The sequence below is a fragment of the Ipomoea triloba genome, chromosome 12 (genome assembly GCF_003576645.1).
Source record: "Ipomoea triloba cultivar NCNSP0323 chromosome 12, ASM357664v1".
Lineage (NCBI taxonomy): Eukaryota > Viridiplantae > Streptophyta > Magnoliopsida > Solanales > Convolvulaceae > Ipomoea > Ipomoea triloba.
Genome location: NC_044927.1, coordinates 24,082,602 through 24,098,372, shown reverse-complemented (window position 1 = coordinate 24,098,372; position 15,771 = coordinate 24,082,602). Strand labels below are relative to the sequence as shown.

The 15,771-nt window shown below is 34.2% G+C and overlaps 2 protein-coding genes across 2 annotated transcripts; both read left to right on the top strand.

Annotated features, from left to right (window-relative positions):
- Window positions 1–2,053: 2,053 nt before the first annotated feature.
- LOC115998067 (disease resistance protein TAO1-like) lies at window positions 2,054–7,040 on the top strand. The gene is made up of 6 exons (XM_031237531.1): window positions 2,054–2,782; window positions 2,887–4,003; window positions 4,183–4,452; window positions 4,556–5,851; window positions 6,047–6,211; window positions 6,343–7,040. The coding sequence occupies exons 1-6, from the start codon at window positions 2,268–2,270 to the stop codon at window positions 6,829–6,831; spliced, it is 3,852 nt and encodes a 1,283-aa protein (XP_031093391.1). The 5' UTR covers window positions 2,054–2,267; the 3' UTR covers window positions 6,832–7,040.
- A 1,594-nt stretch (window positions 7,041–8,634) lies between these two features.
- Window positions 8,635–14,333, top strand: LOC115999151 (TMV resistance protein N-like). The gene is made up of 6 exons (XM_031238938.1): window positions 8,635–9,232; window positions 9,410–10,493; window positions 10,677–10,946; window positions 11,054–11,923; window positions 12,009–12,896; window positions 14,006–14,333. The coding sequence occupies exons 1-5, from the start codon at window positions 8,727–8,729 to the stop codon at window positions 12,612–12,614; spliced, it is 3,336 nt and encodes a 1,111-aa protein (XP_031094798.1). The 5' UTR covers window positions 8,635–8,726; the 3' UTR covers window positions 12,615–12,896; window positions 14,006–14,333.
- Window positions 14,334–15,771: the final 1,438 nt, after the last annotated feature.

The following is a 15,771-nucleotide window of genomic DNA, read 5'->3' as shown; positions in this document are numbered from 1 at the left end:
ACCAAAATGTCTTCACCCCAATTAAGTTAGTTGAATAGTTAGGTTTATAATCACAAAGTTTTAAGAAACTTTCTATGTTGATTTGAATATGTCAACTATGAATAATATTGACTCTTATTAGATTTAGTAGATCATTATTTTTATTATTATTGTAATAAATTAAAATTAATTACATTTATAATGTAAAAATAAAAGGCAAAATCACATATATATGAGTATTTGTGAGACATGTCGAAATTTTCATAAGTATTACACTTTCCTTCATAAATATAAAAGAGTACAATTTTTTCATAACTAACTTTTCAACCCCTAATATTACATTTTGATTTAAAAGAGTACATTTTTCATCAAAAGTATCATATTTTTATTTGTAAGTAATCTCATAAGTAACAATTAATGAATTTATCAACGATTAGTATTACACTTTTTTTCATAAGAAAATTATTACGTTTCTTCTTCAATCATAAAAGGAAAATTATGATCGAATTGAAAGTCAATAATAAAAATTGATAAAAATCAATAGTTAATGGATCATTCATGGAATTAACACAAAATAAAAACAAGCTAGTCATTAAAAAAAAAAAAGAAAAAAAGAGAGAGAGCAAATACCAATTTTGGTCCCACGACTATTAGCAAAATGACAATTTTAGTCCACATGTTTAATTTCTATCAATTTTAGTGCCAAAATTCATCGCATTGGTCACTCATCCGTTTAAAACGTGCAAAAATATGAAATTGTTAAGTGTATTTTCGTCCTTATCAACTTAATATCCCAATTTGAGCATGAATAAATGGATTTTAAGTCCTAAGATCGATCAAAATTTGCAGGTTTTCTCCTCATTTTACCTTAATTTGAGAAAGAGAACTGTGAATTGTGATCGATCTTAGTGCTTAAATATCTTTATTCATGCTTAAATTGAGATACTGAGTCGAAAAGGACGAAAATACCTTTAAAATTTTTAAATTTCGGCAAGTTTTAAACGAATGGATGACCGACGCGATAAATTTTGGCACTAAAACAATAGTCGTTGGACCAAAACTGGTATTTGCTCAAAAAAATATACCTTGTGGCTTGGAGTGAAAAACACAAACAACTATAAGCTATTATTTAATACAATCAATATCAACTATTATAAACTATTTACCAAACATCTAATTTATTTTCTTCTCTGATCTTCACTCTTTCTCCGAATTCAAGCTGCATGCCATTTGGTCTCCAATTTTCAACTTTTGTTGTGCTAGAAAGTTAAAGATTGAATCAATATCAACTATTATAAGCTATTCAATCCACTTTTTTTTTTTTTTTTTTGGTAGTCTTCCATGCAACTTCATACCAATTTGGCAATTCCCATCAACTTCATACCAATTAATTTCTGAGAACGACTGAACTTGGTTTTTCTACATTTATATTGTATTTATAATAATTCCGGTCGGATGGGCCCTTTTATTTTGTGGTTAGCATAGAAGGGGCGGTGCAATTGTTATATCATATATGGACCATGATGTACGTTGCAAGGTAAACTCTGATATGGTCCTAAATTGTATATTTTTATTACGGAGTATTTGAATTGTTAACTTGAATATAAATCTTGTTTCTAAGTTTTGAGAATTTATGAATACAATATAGGGTTATTACAAATTGTGAATTTTTAAAAATTAAACTGTGAACATTTTATATTTAATTGTGTAATTTTGGATCCGGATTCACACTAATTTGTCGGGACGGTGCAAAGGGTTGGAAATTAAAGTTATACACAAGATTAATAAACAGTCTGTCTGTGTGCACTTGCCCTCTTTCAATAATTGAAATTTAAATCTGATTCCTAGCAGACAAGGTATGTAATTTTATATATGGTATTTATATATGCCTTTTTAAGTCTATGCTTTCACACCGCAACTTCATACCAATTTGTTAGATTATGGGAAATTGGGAAACACCATCATATCTTCTTCGCTTTCTGTATGTAATTTGCTTAATCAAAACATTAAAGTTGGTCTTCCAATTGGGGCCCTTTCTTATGTGACACAAGTAGGTTCAGACTTCAGAGCAATTTACATTTACACACACAAATTGATACCGGACATCTACCTCTATAATATCCAAGAAACATGCAACAAACTTCATATCAATTTCCATTTCTTACACTAGATATGATATGATGTGTATATAAATGCCACATGAAGAAGTAGTATCAGACGCACTACCAACCATACACTAAGCAACCTCTACTTCCTTGTTTTAATCCCCTGCTGTTTCCATAACCATCATGGAATCCACTTCCCAAACTAGTCAACTGATCCTTCCCTCTTCTTCCTCTTCACTTCCACGCAAGCACTACGATGTCTTTTTGAGCTTTAGAGGTGAAGACACACGAAAATCCTTTACGGATCATCTCTTTGCGGCACTATGTCGGGCAGGAATTCACACTTTCAGAGATGCAGAAGAGCTCCGCAAAGGAGAGGACATCTCCACTGACATCTTTAGTGCTATTCAAGAATCGATGGTTTCTATCATTGTGTTCTCCAAAACTTATGCTTCCTCCCACTGGTGTCTTGAGGAGGTTGTGAAGATAGTGGAATGTAAAGAAAAAGCAAATCAGGTGGTTCTTCCAGTGTTCTATGATGTGGATCCTTCTGAGGTCCGTAATCAAACAGGTGGGTTTGGTGTTGCATTGGCTCTACATCAACAACTATTCGGTACAGAAAAAGTTTGCCAATGGAAAACAACATTAACTAAGGTTGCAAATTTTTCTGGATGGGACTTGCGCAACATTGCTGACGGGTACCTCTTATTTATCCCCTTTAAAAAAAATTACTGCATACTTTTTGTTACTCTTTTCTTGTTTTCCTTGTCTTTTATTCCTCTCACGCACATGAAATTTACAGGTATGAATCAAAATTTATTGACAATATTGTAGAAAAGGTTCTACAAGTAGTGAACCATACATACTTTGATGTTGCAAAATATCCAATTGGAATTCATGCTCGTGTTAAAGAAGTACTTTCCTTTTTAAAAAGTGAAGTAGATGGTGATGTTTGTATGATTGGGATTTATGGCATGGGTGGGGTAGGAAAAACAACCGTAGCAAAAGCGGTGTTTAACCAAATTTATAGATCATTCGATGGTAGTTGCTTTCTTGGAGATGTTAGACAAAAATGTCTAGATGGGGGCCGTGCAGCTTTAAAATGTTTACAAGAACAGCTTCTTTGTGACACTCTCAATCGAAAGACATTGGAAGTTCATAATGTTGATCGAGGAATTAGTTTGATCAAAGAAAGACTTGGACTGAAAAAGGTTCTCATTGTTGTTGATGATGTAGAGGATAAGAGTCAATTAGACGCATTGGTTGGAGAACGAGATTGGTTTAGTCCAGGTAGTAGAATTATCATTACAACAAGAAATGTTAATTTGTTAAATGGCCTTAGAGGAGAATGTGAGAAGTATAATGTTGAAGTCTTAAGCTCGGAGGAATCTTTGCAACTCTTTAGTTGGCACGCTTTTAAGAAGCCAAGTCCTTTGGAGGCTTTTATAGAACTATCAAACATGATTGTAAGGTATCTTGGTGGACTTCCATTGGCACTTACCACCCTAGGCTCACATTTTGGAGCAAGATCTTCAATTCAAGAATGGATTGATGACTTTGAGAAGTTAAAAAGGATTCCTCATGGACCTCATACAAATATTTTGGAGACTCTCAAAATTAGTTATGATCCACTTGATGATGATACTCAAAGAATCTTCCTTGATATTGCTTGCTTTTTCACCTGTCAATATTTCTCAGAAGGAGATATTGTTAAGATATTGAATGGTTGTGGTTTTCATGCTCAAAGTGGAATTAGAACTTTAATTGATAGATGCTTGTTAGAAGAAAGTCTTAGAATGCATGATTTAGTTCAAGATATGGGAAGAGAAATTGTCCGCAAGGAATCTCCTATGCAACCTGAAAAAAGAAGTAGATTATTTTTGTATAATGAAGTTCCGGATGTTCTCACAAACAACAAGGTAAAATGCTTGTTTGTACTTGATTTGCTTTATTGTTTTGGTTTGTTTTATTATATCACTTGCTTAGTTAATTGCATTTTATACTTTTTCAATAATTCATTTGTTATTTACTTTTGATATTTTCGTTATATTTGTGTCGGTTAGGAATGTTTTAATGCTGTGAAAATTTTCTTTTACAGGGCACTGACGCAATTGAAACAATGATCATACGTTTGTCAGACAAAGTGCATTTGAGTACCAAGGTATTCTCAAAAATGACCAAGTTAAGAGCACTCATAATCAACTCTGGGAATGCCAAGGGATCTTTAAAATACTTGTCCAACGAGCTTAGATATCTTTATTGGGATGGTTGCCCGTTGAGTCGTATATCATCCGATCTTTGCTTGGAAAATCTTGTTATCTTAGAAATACAATTGAGCAATATTAAAGAATTCCAACCCAAATTGCAGGTTTGATGTTTATTATATAATATTTCTTTTGACATTATATATATTTTTAATTTGAAATATAAGGAAAAGTTAACTAATGTTTTTTATATTTTTATTTCTACAGTATTTTAGATGCTTGCAGATTTTAAGGTTGAAATTTTGCTGGCAACTTAAAAGAGCCCCAAACTTTGTTGGAGCACATAGTCTAAAGGAGTTATCCCTTGAAAGTTGTTCAAAGTTGTTTAAATTGCCTCAATCAATTGGAGATTTAAAAAATCTCATTTGCTTAGATTTGAGGAATTGCAAGAATCTCAATGGACTTCCTAGTAGCATTTGCAACTTAACGTCTCTTAAGCATCTTGATCTAGAAGGATGTTCTAAGATGAAAGAATTGCCGCAATCAATTGGAGATTTAGAAAACCTTGTCAAGTTAAAAATGGAAGGCTGCAAGAATCTCAGAGCGCTTCCTAGTAGCATACGCAACTTGATGTCTCTTAATCATCTTGATCTGAAAGGTTGTTCTAAGATGAAAGGATTGACGCAATCAATTGGAGATTTAGAAAATCTTGTCGAGTTAAAAATGGAAGGTTGCAACAATCTCATAGGGCTTCCTAATAGCATACGCAATTTGATGTCTCTAAAGCATCTTGATCTGAAAGATTGTTCTAAGATGAAAGAATTGCCGCAATCAATTGGAGATTTAGAAAATCTTGTCGAGTTAGATTTGAGTAATTGCGAGGATCTCAATGCGCTTCCTAGTAGCATTTGCAACTTGAAGTCTCTTGAGTGGTTCAGTTTGGCATGTTGCTCCAAGATAAAAGAATTGCCTATTGATTTGGGAAAATTGAAGTGGCTAAAATACCTTAATGCAAGTAAGACGTCCGTGACACATGTACCCACTTCTTGTGGATCTTTGAGACATCTCAACTATCTGATACTAGGGCCGCAACCTTCTCGTGGGAGGTATTATGATGAGGAATGTATTGGGCATTCAAACACTAATTTATGTTCCTTGGCTACTCTACAGACTCCTTACGAGCATGTGCAACATTTAGATCTTCCAATTGGTGATGGGATATTGACAACGTTAAATCTAAGCTATAGTGATTTTGATACCCTGCCCTTTAACCTTTCTCATCTTTCCAAGCTAGAATATCTTGTTTTGAACAACTGTCCGAACCTTTCGGTGATTGAAGACGATCTTCCACTTAGCCTATATCATTTCTCAGTAGAGAATTGTCCCTTGTTGAAAAGTATACCAGATCTATCTGGGTTATTAAGGCTAAGGGTTTTGAATGTTGGTAAGTGCAGTAACTTGATTGAGGTTGTAGGTGTTGAGAATCTGGTTAATTTAGAGAGAATGGACATAAGAGGGTGTAGCGCTCTGAGCAGTAAATATTGGTGTGACAACTTCTTCAAGGTTAGTACAGACGTACAATACTGTGATCTCTGTGTCTGAAACTGCCTGCATATATGCTGCTTTTAATTTAATTTAATTTAATTAAATGCTGCTTTAATTTGTCATAGTGAATAGTAGATGGTAGTGTTAATTAATTTTGAAGCATTATATTTGATTTGTTAATATAATATAATATAAACGCTGCTGCTGCTGCAGGGACTTTTTAAAAGCCCAAACATTGGAGGACACTTCTATGGATTTGTTAGAATGGGTGTTTCAAAAGACATGGTTCCACAATACTTGTGGAGCAACCAAGGAGTTGGTTGTTCATCTGCAAATTACGCTGTGAGCAGTAACTCTTGGGGTGAGAAGTTGTACAAGGTTAGTCATCTCTCTCTCTGTCTCTCTCACTCTCAACTCTGAAATTGCCTTTAATGCTTAGCTTTCCCATAGTATATATAAATAGCGCTGATTTGGTAATATAACATATATAAGCGCTGCTGTTGCTGCAGCCACTTTTTAAAAGCCCAAACATTGGAGGAGCAATGAGGAGGAGCAACGAAGTTGGGGAATGTTCATCTGTAAATTACACACTGCCATTGTTTTTGAAGAATAAACGAATATTTATCATTGTCATGGTTTCATGTTCGCTTCACCCTTGGTCGTTATGGATACCCCACTTTAAGCAATTTAGTGTAACAGAGCATTTGGATGGTAAAAAGGAGTTGGAATGCGTAGTATATGAGCAACCCAATGAAGTGAAAGAAGTAGAGGTGCTTATAGAGCTATATTCGGTTAAGTTAAAAGAAGTTGAAGATAAATTGAGTATTGAGACTCGTGTAGTATATGAAGATGAGGGTGAGTTATGCTTCTTTCCTATCAACCCAAAAAAGGTGTTTAAATTTACCTCTTGGACTTGGAACTATTTTGGGAAAAAAACTCGTGTTAAGGTTATTGTAACTCGCGGACTATCATGGGTTTGCCAACAAAGTGAAATATAATGTTTTTTAGTACTTTGTAAAGATGAAGTAGGAGAGAAAAATCTTGTTAAAATCATATGCTTACCTTTATAGCTAGTAACAATAACATTATGTTTTGATGGTAGAATGTTGAAATTAACACTCTAAATCTCTATTGTTATATTTTAACCATTGTCACCTTTCCTATTGTTATTGTGTGTTATATTTGATATAAGACTCTCTTGTGTGCTCAGACTGTTTTCGATGCCATTGTTCAAAAAAAAAAAAGAATAAAATTTACTGCCCACAATATATTATTTATTTTGACGAACACAAGTGGTGCCATTTTTACGGGGATAGAATTTATTAGGCTTTATGAATAGAACTATTCCTTGTCCGTTCTACTATTTCTTCCCCGGCATCCACCATCATCACCACTACTATTCCTTGTACCTAGGGTTAAATGAATTGGGACCACTCGCAGAAATGGAGCCCTGCTCACTTGTCCTACTCCAATTTTCCATGGGTGCTTCTTTCATTTTTCCTGCCAATTCACAATTGCTTTCTTTTGTCAACACAAATGTGGTCTCAGTTGGACAATCCCAACTAACTTAGTTTAACAGTTAACTTTATAATCACAAAGTTTTAATGAACTTTTTATGTTGATTTGAATATGTCAACTATGAATAATATTGGCTCTTATTAGATTAGTAGATTATTATTAAAATTAAAATTGATTACATTTATTTATAATGTAAAAATAAAAGACAAAATAGATCAGAGATATATATGAGGATTTGTGAGACATGTAGGATTTTCCATAAGTATTATACTTTCTTTCATAAGTATAATAGTACAATTTTTTCATAACTAACTCTTCTACCCCTAATATTACATTTTGATTTAAAAGTATTATATTTTTTCATCAAAAGTATCATATTTTTATTTGTAAGTATTACTCTTTATCTCATAAGTAACAATTAATGAATTTATCAACGATTAGTATTGCACTTTTTTTCATAAGAAAATTATTACCATTTTTCTTCACCCATAAAAAGAAAATTATGATCGAATTGAAAATCAATAATAAAAATTGATAAAAATCAATATATAGTTAATGGACCATTCATGGAATTAACTCGGAATAAAAACAAGCTAGTCATTAATTATATATATATATATATATATATATATATATATATATATATATATACACCTTGTGGCTTGGAGTAAAAAACACAAACAACTATAACTTTTTTTTTAGTACTGTTGACTCTGTTACAAAGCAGTATCTGTTCATAACTCTTTATTGAAGCACAAGTCAATATCACCTCCACTAAAGTTCAAACCCACCCTTTTTCATATGGAAGTGCAACCAAATACCATTATACCACAAGGGCCCTGTTTGGTAAATGGCTGTTGGCTGATTTGGTTGGCTATTTGGGTTAGAAGGTATGATTTGTTGATAATATTAGCTGATTGTAGAAAGTTGTTTGATAAATTAGCTGTTAGCTTATAGCTGAGACTGCTTTGAATAGCCTTTTGAATTTTAGCATTTTGGAGTTGCAAAAAGCTTATTAACCAAACAACTAATAGTGATCAAATAAGGCAAAATTGGCTGATAGGCTGATTATTTACCAAACAGGGCCAAGCTCTTAGCTATCAATTATTATTTAATACGATCAATATCAACTGTAAATTATAAGCTATTTACTTATTATCTCTGATCTTCATTCTTTCTCCGAATTCAAGCTGCATGCCATTTGGTCTCCAATTTTTAACTTTTGCTGTGCTAGAAAGTTAAAGTTGCCAATTATTGTTGATTTGACAGACCATTGCTCTGGTTTGTCAAACCAAAAGGGGCCACTCTAGTCTCTATCACCCACGCAAATGTAGAAGGCAAATACCAAAAAGGAGCTTCACTCTCCTAAAACTCCATGGCTTCTGCTTCCATATGCGAACGACTGCCCGTTGACTCTACAATTTCTCGCTGGACATACGATGTTTTCCTTAATTTTAGAGGCGAGGACACGCGGAGAGGCTTTACAGATCATCTTTATGCTGCTTTGGACAGGTTTAGCGTCTACACATTCAAGGATGATGAAGAGCTCCGTAAAGGGGACTACTTTCCCACTCAGCTCTTGGAGGCGATTGAGGGGTCTAAGATTTCAATTGTCATAATCTCCAAAACTTATGCCTCCTCCAGTTGGTGTCTAGAGGAGTTAGTGAAGATCTTGGAATGTAAGGAGATGTTAAACCAGGTGGTTCTTCCCATATTCTACCATGTTGATCCTTCCCAGGTACGCAAACAAACAGGCAGTTTTGGTTATGCGTTCACTCAACATGAAGAACGATTTGAGGCAGATAGAATTGGTGCGTGGAAAGCTGCACTCACTAAGATTGCGGGGTTTATAGGATGGCATTTGAAAGAAGTCGGAGACAGGTAAGCCTCTGTGTTCTTCTTCTTTTACAGATTTTCTCAGCAACACCAAATATGTATATGTGTCTAATCCATTTGTAAAATTGATAATTTAATTCAATACTTTGACGGCTTAATTTGACTTTAGGCTATAAATGCTCCATCTTATTAGAATTTATAAGAATTTGAAATTTTGGTTAGGTCTGAATCAGAGTATATCAATGAAATTGTGGAGGTGGTCCAGCAGGAAGTGAACCATACATACTTGAATGTTGCTAAACACCCTGTTGGAATTGATGTTCGTGTGAGTAAAATTCATGCTTTATTACAAAGTGGAGCAAAGGATGAAGTTCGTATCATTGGGATTTATGGCATGGGTGGTGTAGGGAAAACAACCCTTGCAAAAGCCATATTTAACAAAATTTATAGAATGTTCCAAGGTAGTAGCTTTCTTGCTGATGTTAGATCAAAAGGTTTAGACCGCTTACAAGAGAAGCTTCTTTGTGAAACTCTAAGGACAAAGAAATTTGAAGTTGACAATGTTCATCGGGGAATTAGTTTGGTTAAAAAAAGACTTGGGTTAAAAAAGCTTCTCGTTGTTGTTGATGATGTAAACCATATAAGTCAATTAGAAGCATTAGTTGGAGAACGAAATTGGTTTGGTCCAGGCAGCTTAATTATAATTACGACCAGAGATGTTCACTTGCTAAATTGTCTTGAAATAGATGAAATGTACGAAGTTGAGAGGTTAAGTTCCTGCGAATCTTTGCAAGTCTTTAGTTTGCATGCATTTAGGAATCCAGTCCCGTTGGAGGCTTATGCAAAACTATCAAATATGATAGTAAGTTATGCTGGGGGACTTCCTTTGGCGCTTACAGTTTTAGGTTCACATTTTTGCGGAAGAAAGTCAATTCAAGAATGGCAAGATGACTTTGAGAAACTAAGAAGGATTCCTCATGAAGATATTTTGAAGATTCTCAAAATTAGTTATGATGCACTTGACGATGATACTCAAAGAATCTTTCTTGATATTGCTTGCTTTTTTACGGGTGGATATTTCGATCCAGAAGAGATTGTTAAGATATTGAATGGTTGTGGTTTCTTTGCTCAGAGTGGAGTTAGAATTTTAATTGATAGATGCTTGTTAAAAGAAGATCTTTGTATGCATGATTTAATTCGAGATATGGGAAGAGAAATTGTTCGCCAGGAATCTGCTATGCAACCTGAGAAAAGAAGTAGATTATTTTTACATGATGAAGTTTTGGATGTGCTTGTGAGCAACAAGGTAAAACGCTCATTTGTACTTGATTTGCTTTATTGTTTTGGTTAGTTTTGTAAATCACATGCTTAGTTAGTTATATTATTTATTTATTTCTTATTTATATGTATTTTATTTGACCTCAGCCCTTAAATTATATATGTGTCATTTAGTAATGCCTTAATGCTATGAATTTTTTTTATATGTCAGGGCACTGAAGCAATTGAAACAATGGTTATAGATTTGCCAAAGAATGTGAATTTGAGTACAGAGGTATTCTCTAAAATGACTAGATTAAGAGTACTCAAAATCTTATCCATGGCTATCAGTGGACCTTTGAAATACTTGTCCAACGAGCTTAGATTGTTTTATTGGCGAAATTGCCCTTTGAGACGCATATCATCTGATCTTTGTTTGAATAAGCTTGTTATTTTAGAAATAACAAGCAGCAATATTGAGGAATTTCAACCCAATTTGCAGGTTTGACGTTTATATGATATTTCTTTTGACATTACATCTTTTTAGGAAAGCATCACAATTTAATTAGGGAAAAGCTTACCATGTTTTTTAAATTTTGATTTCAACAGCATTTTAGATTCTTGGATATCTTAAGACTTGATTTTTGCGAGCAACTTAAAAGAGCCCCAAACTTCACTGGAGCACATAGTATAAAGACACTTTCCCTCTATAGTTGTTCAAATTTGGTTGAATTGCCACAATCAATTGGAGATTTAAAAAACCTTGTCAAATTACAACTGGGATACTGCAAAAATCTCAAAATGCTTCCTAGTAGCATTTGCAAGTTGATATCTCTTGAGTATCTTGGATTGGAAGAGTGCTCCAAGATAAAAGAATTACCTACCAACTTGGGAAAATTGGAGCAATTACGTCAGCTTGATGCAAGTGAGACTTCCGTGACATATCTACCCATTTCTTGTGGATCTTTGAGATATCTCAACTATTTGGCACTACGGCCATTGTTGTGCCCGCAAGAAAGTGTGGAACCCATTGGGCATTTGGCATCTTCATATGCTAATTTATGTTCCTTGCGTGGTCTATGTGCTCCTTACCACTATCTGCAACATTTAGAACTTCAAATTGGTCATGGGAGTTTATCCTTTTTGACATTTTTAGATTTAAGCCATAGTTACTTCAATACCCTACCCTTTAACTTTTGTCATCTTTCCCGGCTACGAGATCTCATCTTGAACAACTGTAAGAACCTTCAAGTGATTCAAGATCTTCCCTCTAGCCTACACACTCTCTCCGCAGAGAATTGTCTAGTTTTGGAAAAGGCATCAGTTTTGTCTGGCATAGAGGTACGGAGTTTGAAGCTTCCCAACTGCAGTAATTTGGTTGAGCTTCGAGACCTGGAAAATCTCACTTCTCTAGAAGACATCGACATAAGAAATTGTAGCACATTGAGCAGTAATTCTTGTTTTGTAAACTTGTTCAAGGTTAGTGATCTCCCTGAAACTGTCTCTAATGCTTTCTCATGGTAGCTAGTAATGCTAATCATGCATTTATTTCTTAATTATGCAGGCACATTTTCAGAAGTCAGACCTTCAACAGTTTACAGTGTGGGTTTCAAAAGACATGATTCCAGAATACTTATGGTGCAATGAAGTAGTTGGTTCTTCATCAAATTACAAATTGCCATTGTTTTTGGAGGAAAAACTGATATTAATTGTTTTGATTTCACGGGGGTGCGTTGGTAGGTGTTTCTTTAAAAACAAAACCACAGGTGTTGAATTGTTGATATTTGAGCTGGGGTACCCTTTGGGGCCACATAATGATGATATGGTGTTGGAATGCAAAGTGTATGATCATTTTACAGAACCCATCAAAGTTGAAGAGCTGGAGGTGTTTATAGAGTTATATCCGCTGCGTATCAAAACACCAAAAGAGAATTTAACTATTCATACATGTATAGTGTATGCAGACAAAGATGGTGAGCTATACTTCTTTCCTGTAAATGTGGAGATAAAATTTCCCCCTGGATATACAGAAGGAGTAAGCCGAAACCCTGATTCAAACGTGGAAACAGAGCAGCATAATAGGCGACATGAAGAAGGGAGTTGCATTTGGGATGTTCTGCGCCTGCAGCCTTTATTTGGATGTCTTGGTTTTTCTGGCAGACACAATTAGCTCTCCACAACATTTGGGGCACTCTTTAGGCTCTCCAAACTCCAGCTTCCTCTGTCAACAATCACCAGCTAGTAGTGGACTATTAGCCCATTCCATAGCTTGCAGCTCCACCGCCTCCACGGACCACCAGACCACCATCCTTGCGCCTCTGGTCACAGCTATGTCATCCACCGAATTGCCTCCTCTGTCTTTTGCTTTCAGTCGGTCAGCAGCCAGCAGGACAGCAGTTCCATCATTCATTGCTTGTCTTCGGTCGCCATTACTCAAATAGCAGCTCTTCAGGTTCAATGTCCTTTACCATAAATGATAAATCCCTAATTCCCTAAATTTCTAACATTAAGCTACATTGCTGCTCTGCTTGTTCAGATAATCATATCAAAGGAGTTAAGGAGTTTGTGAATTGAATTTATTGATTTGTCAATTGTTGGTGAAGTTGATTTGTGAATATTCTTAGGCTAAGAATGAGCCTCTGAATTTGGTTTTATTGAATTGTCATTTGTCACTTGCTGCTTGTGTGGACAGTGGACTTTAGAAGTTGATATAATGATATTTGGTGTTTGACAAATTGAGTGATATGATGAGCTTGCCCTGAAATATTCTTTTTTTTGCCTGTTATATTACAACGATTCACATATATAAGTCATTTGGTTTTCTAGTGCTTGTAATTGTCAAATATTCCTGCTGAGTTAAAGGAACTTGCAACATTTGTATCCTTTTAGATGGATTCCACAAGACACAGGAATTGATGTGTCGTGTGCAGCAAATTGCATGAAACAATTCACTTGTCTAATGATTCCAGCAAGTTTTCTGTGCAGAAAATTGCATGAAATTCAAGATAGCATTTGGCCATTTGCTATATCATGTATGGGTTATGTCCTAATACTCTGCAAAGTATAAGATAACAAACAATTACATATTTGCTAGCTATTTTGTTTGTTTGTTTGTTTGTTTTTGTGTGTGTGTGTGTGTGTGTGTAAATCTATGCATCATGTATAGATGAACTTACACAGCTGAACTTTGTGTAAATTTGTTACCTCGAGTCTGCAGTAATAGAGTTATAGGGATGCTTCTGTTTGTAGTCTTCAGTCTGCTCTGGTTAAAGGATTAAAGCCTTATAGTTAAATTATCTCATGCTTGCTTCTGAAATTTATTTGTTTCATGACTGATTAATGCTATAAATACATTTATTTGGTTCAGCTATGGAGAAATTTTTTTAAACAAAATCTACTTTTGAGAATTTTATAGTTCAACATAAACATTGTATTGCAATTTATAATGTATTTTGTATTTGAATCATATTGTATGTGTTTGATATTTTGTCATGGACTTTTTCGAATCATTTGAATTTCGTCCTCACTCACTGACTTTTTTGAATCCGCCCTTGCCCCCAGGTGTTGTTGCTGCTGCAAGGCTTTAGGGTGATTGGTCGAACGAACTGAGCTAACGCCGCGGAGAGATTCAATATATTTTCTTAAGAGAGATGAAGGGTGTGGGTGTAAATGCAGCAGGAGATGGTCTGGTTTTTGGGCTGTAATTTTCTGTCTACAGTTGTGAAAATGGTGTATGTAGGATAGCTCTCATACATTTACTACTCAATTGATTAACTGATTTTAGGCTTGTGCAGCAGTTTTAATCTCTTCTATATAGTCTTGTTGGCTTGTACACATTGATCTGTATGGTAATGTTCTGCCATCATGTTTGCTCTCTAAATTGTGCTAACACAAGAATGCTTGTCCGTGAATAATAATCTACTTGACTTAGGCCCTGTATGGTAAATGGCTGTTAGCTTATTGGGTTAGTTGTTTGGGCTAGAAGGTATGATTTGTTGATAACATTAGCTGATTGTAGAAAGTTATTTGATAAATTAGCTGTTAGCTGATAGCTGATAGCTGTTTGGTATAATTTCTTTTCTCAAAAAGCTAATTGAAAAGGCTGCTTTGAGTAGCATTTTGAATTTTAGTATTTTGGAGTTACAAAAAACTTATTAACTTACAACTAATAGTGGTCAAATAAGCCAAAATTGGCAGATAGGCTGATTATTTACAAAACAGGGCCTAAGACTAATACTTGAACAGATTGTGTTTGAATGAATAGAATATGATTGTCTTACTTAAAAGTCATGAGTTCAATTCTTGCTAGTATTTTTTCGTATTGAATATCTACCCAACTTTTTTTTTTTGAGCAAATATCCACCCAACTTAATTAAACAAATCCGTTAAAAACATAGATATGGGTTGAATTGAAGATCGCGGACTTGAATATCCATTTTGCGAGTTTTTTGCATTTTTAGTCCCACGACTATAGTGGCACTTGTAGGATTGGTCCACGACTTTCAAACTTTGCAATTTTGATCAATGACTATCGTTTTTTTTACAAAAATGGTCCTTCCGGCGCCGGAAAACAAAAATCGGCGAATTTTCCTGCGATTTTTCGCCGGAATTTTTTTAAACATATTTTCTGTCAATTTTTCGCCGGAAAAAAATTCTCCTTTCAAGTAAGATTAAAATTGACATTTCTGAACAATTAATGTAGTTTACTTTTTATTCAAATTGACATTTCTAAAAAATTTCCCTTTGTGTTGGCAGATGTTACTACTGGGCAAAATTATTCAAATATTATTTTTACTTTTTAGTTTAAATTTAATCTTAATAATATTATTTTTTGTTGATCTTGAATTTGTATTAATAATTTCGAATTTGTACTTAATTGGCTAAAAAATAAATATAATTTAAATTTAAACGAAAAAGTAAAAATAATTTTGAATTTGTATTTAATTTACTAAGATTAACTTGGCTACGTATGCTTTTAGAAATGAATTAGTTTTAACTTTAATTAGTTTACCAAAATAAAAAATAAATAAATTGACTACATATGTTTTTAGAAATGAATTTGTTTTAACTTAAATTAATTGTTTAGAAATGTCAGTTTTAATCTTACTTGAAAAGATAATTTTTTTCTGGCGAGAAATTGACGGAAAATATGTAAAAAAAAAAAAAATTCTGGCGAAAAATTGCCGGAAAAATTGCCGGTTTTTGTTTTCCGGCGCCGGAAGGATCATTTTTGCAAAAAAAAAAAAAAAACGATAGTCATGGACCAAAATTACAAAGTCTGAAAGTCGTTGACCAATCCTACCAGTGCCACTATAGTCGTGGGACTA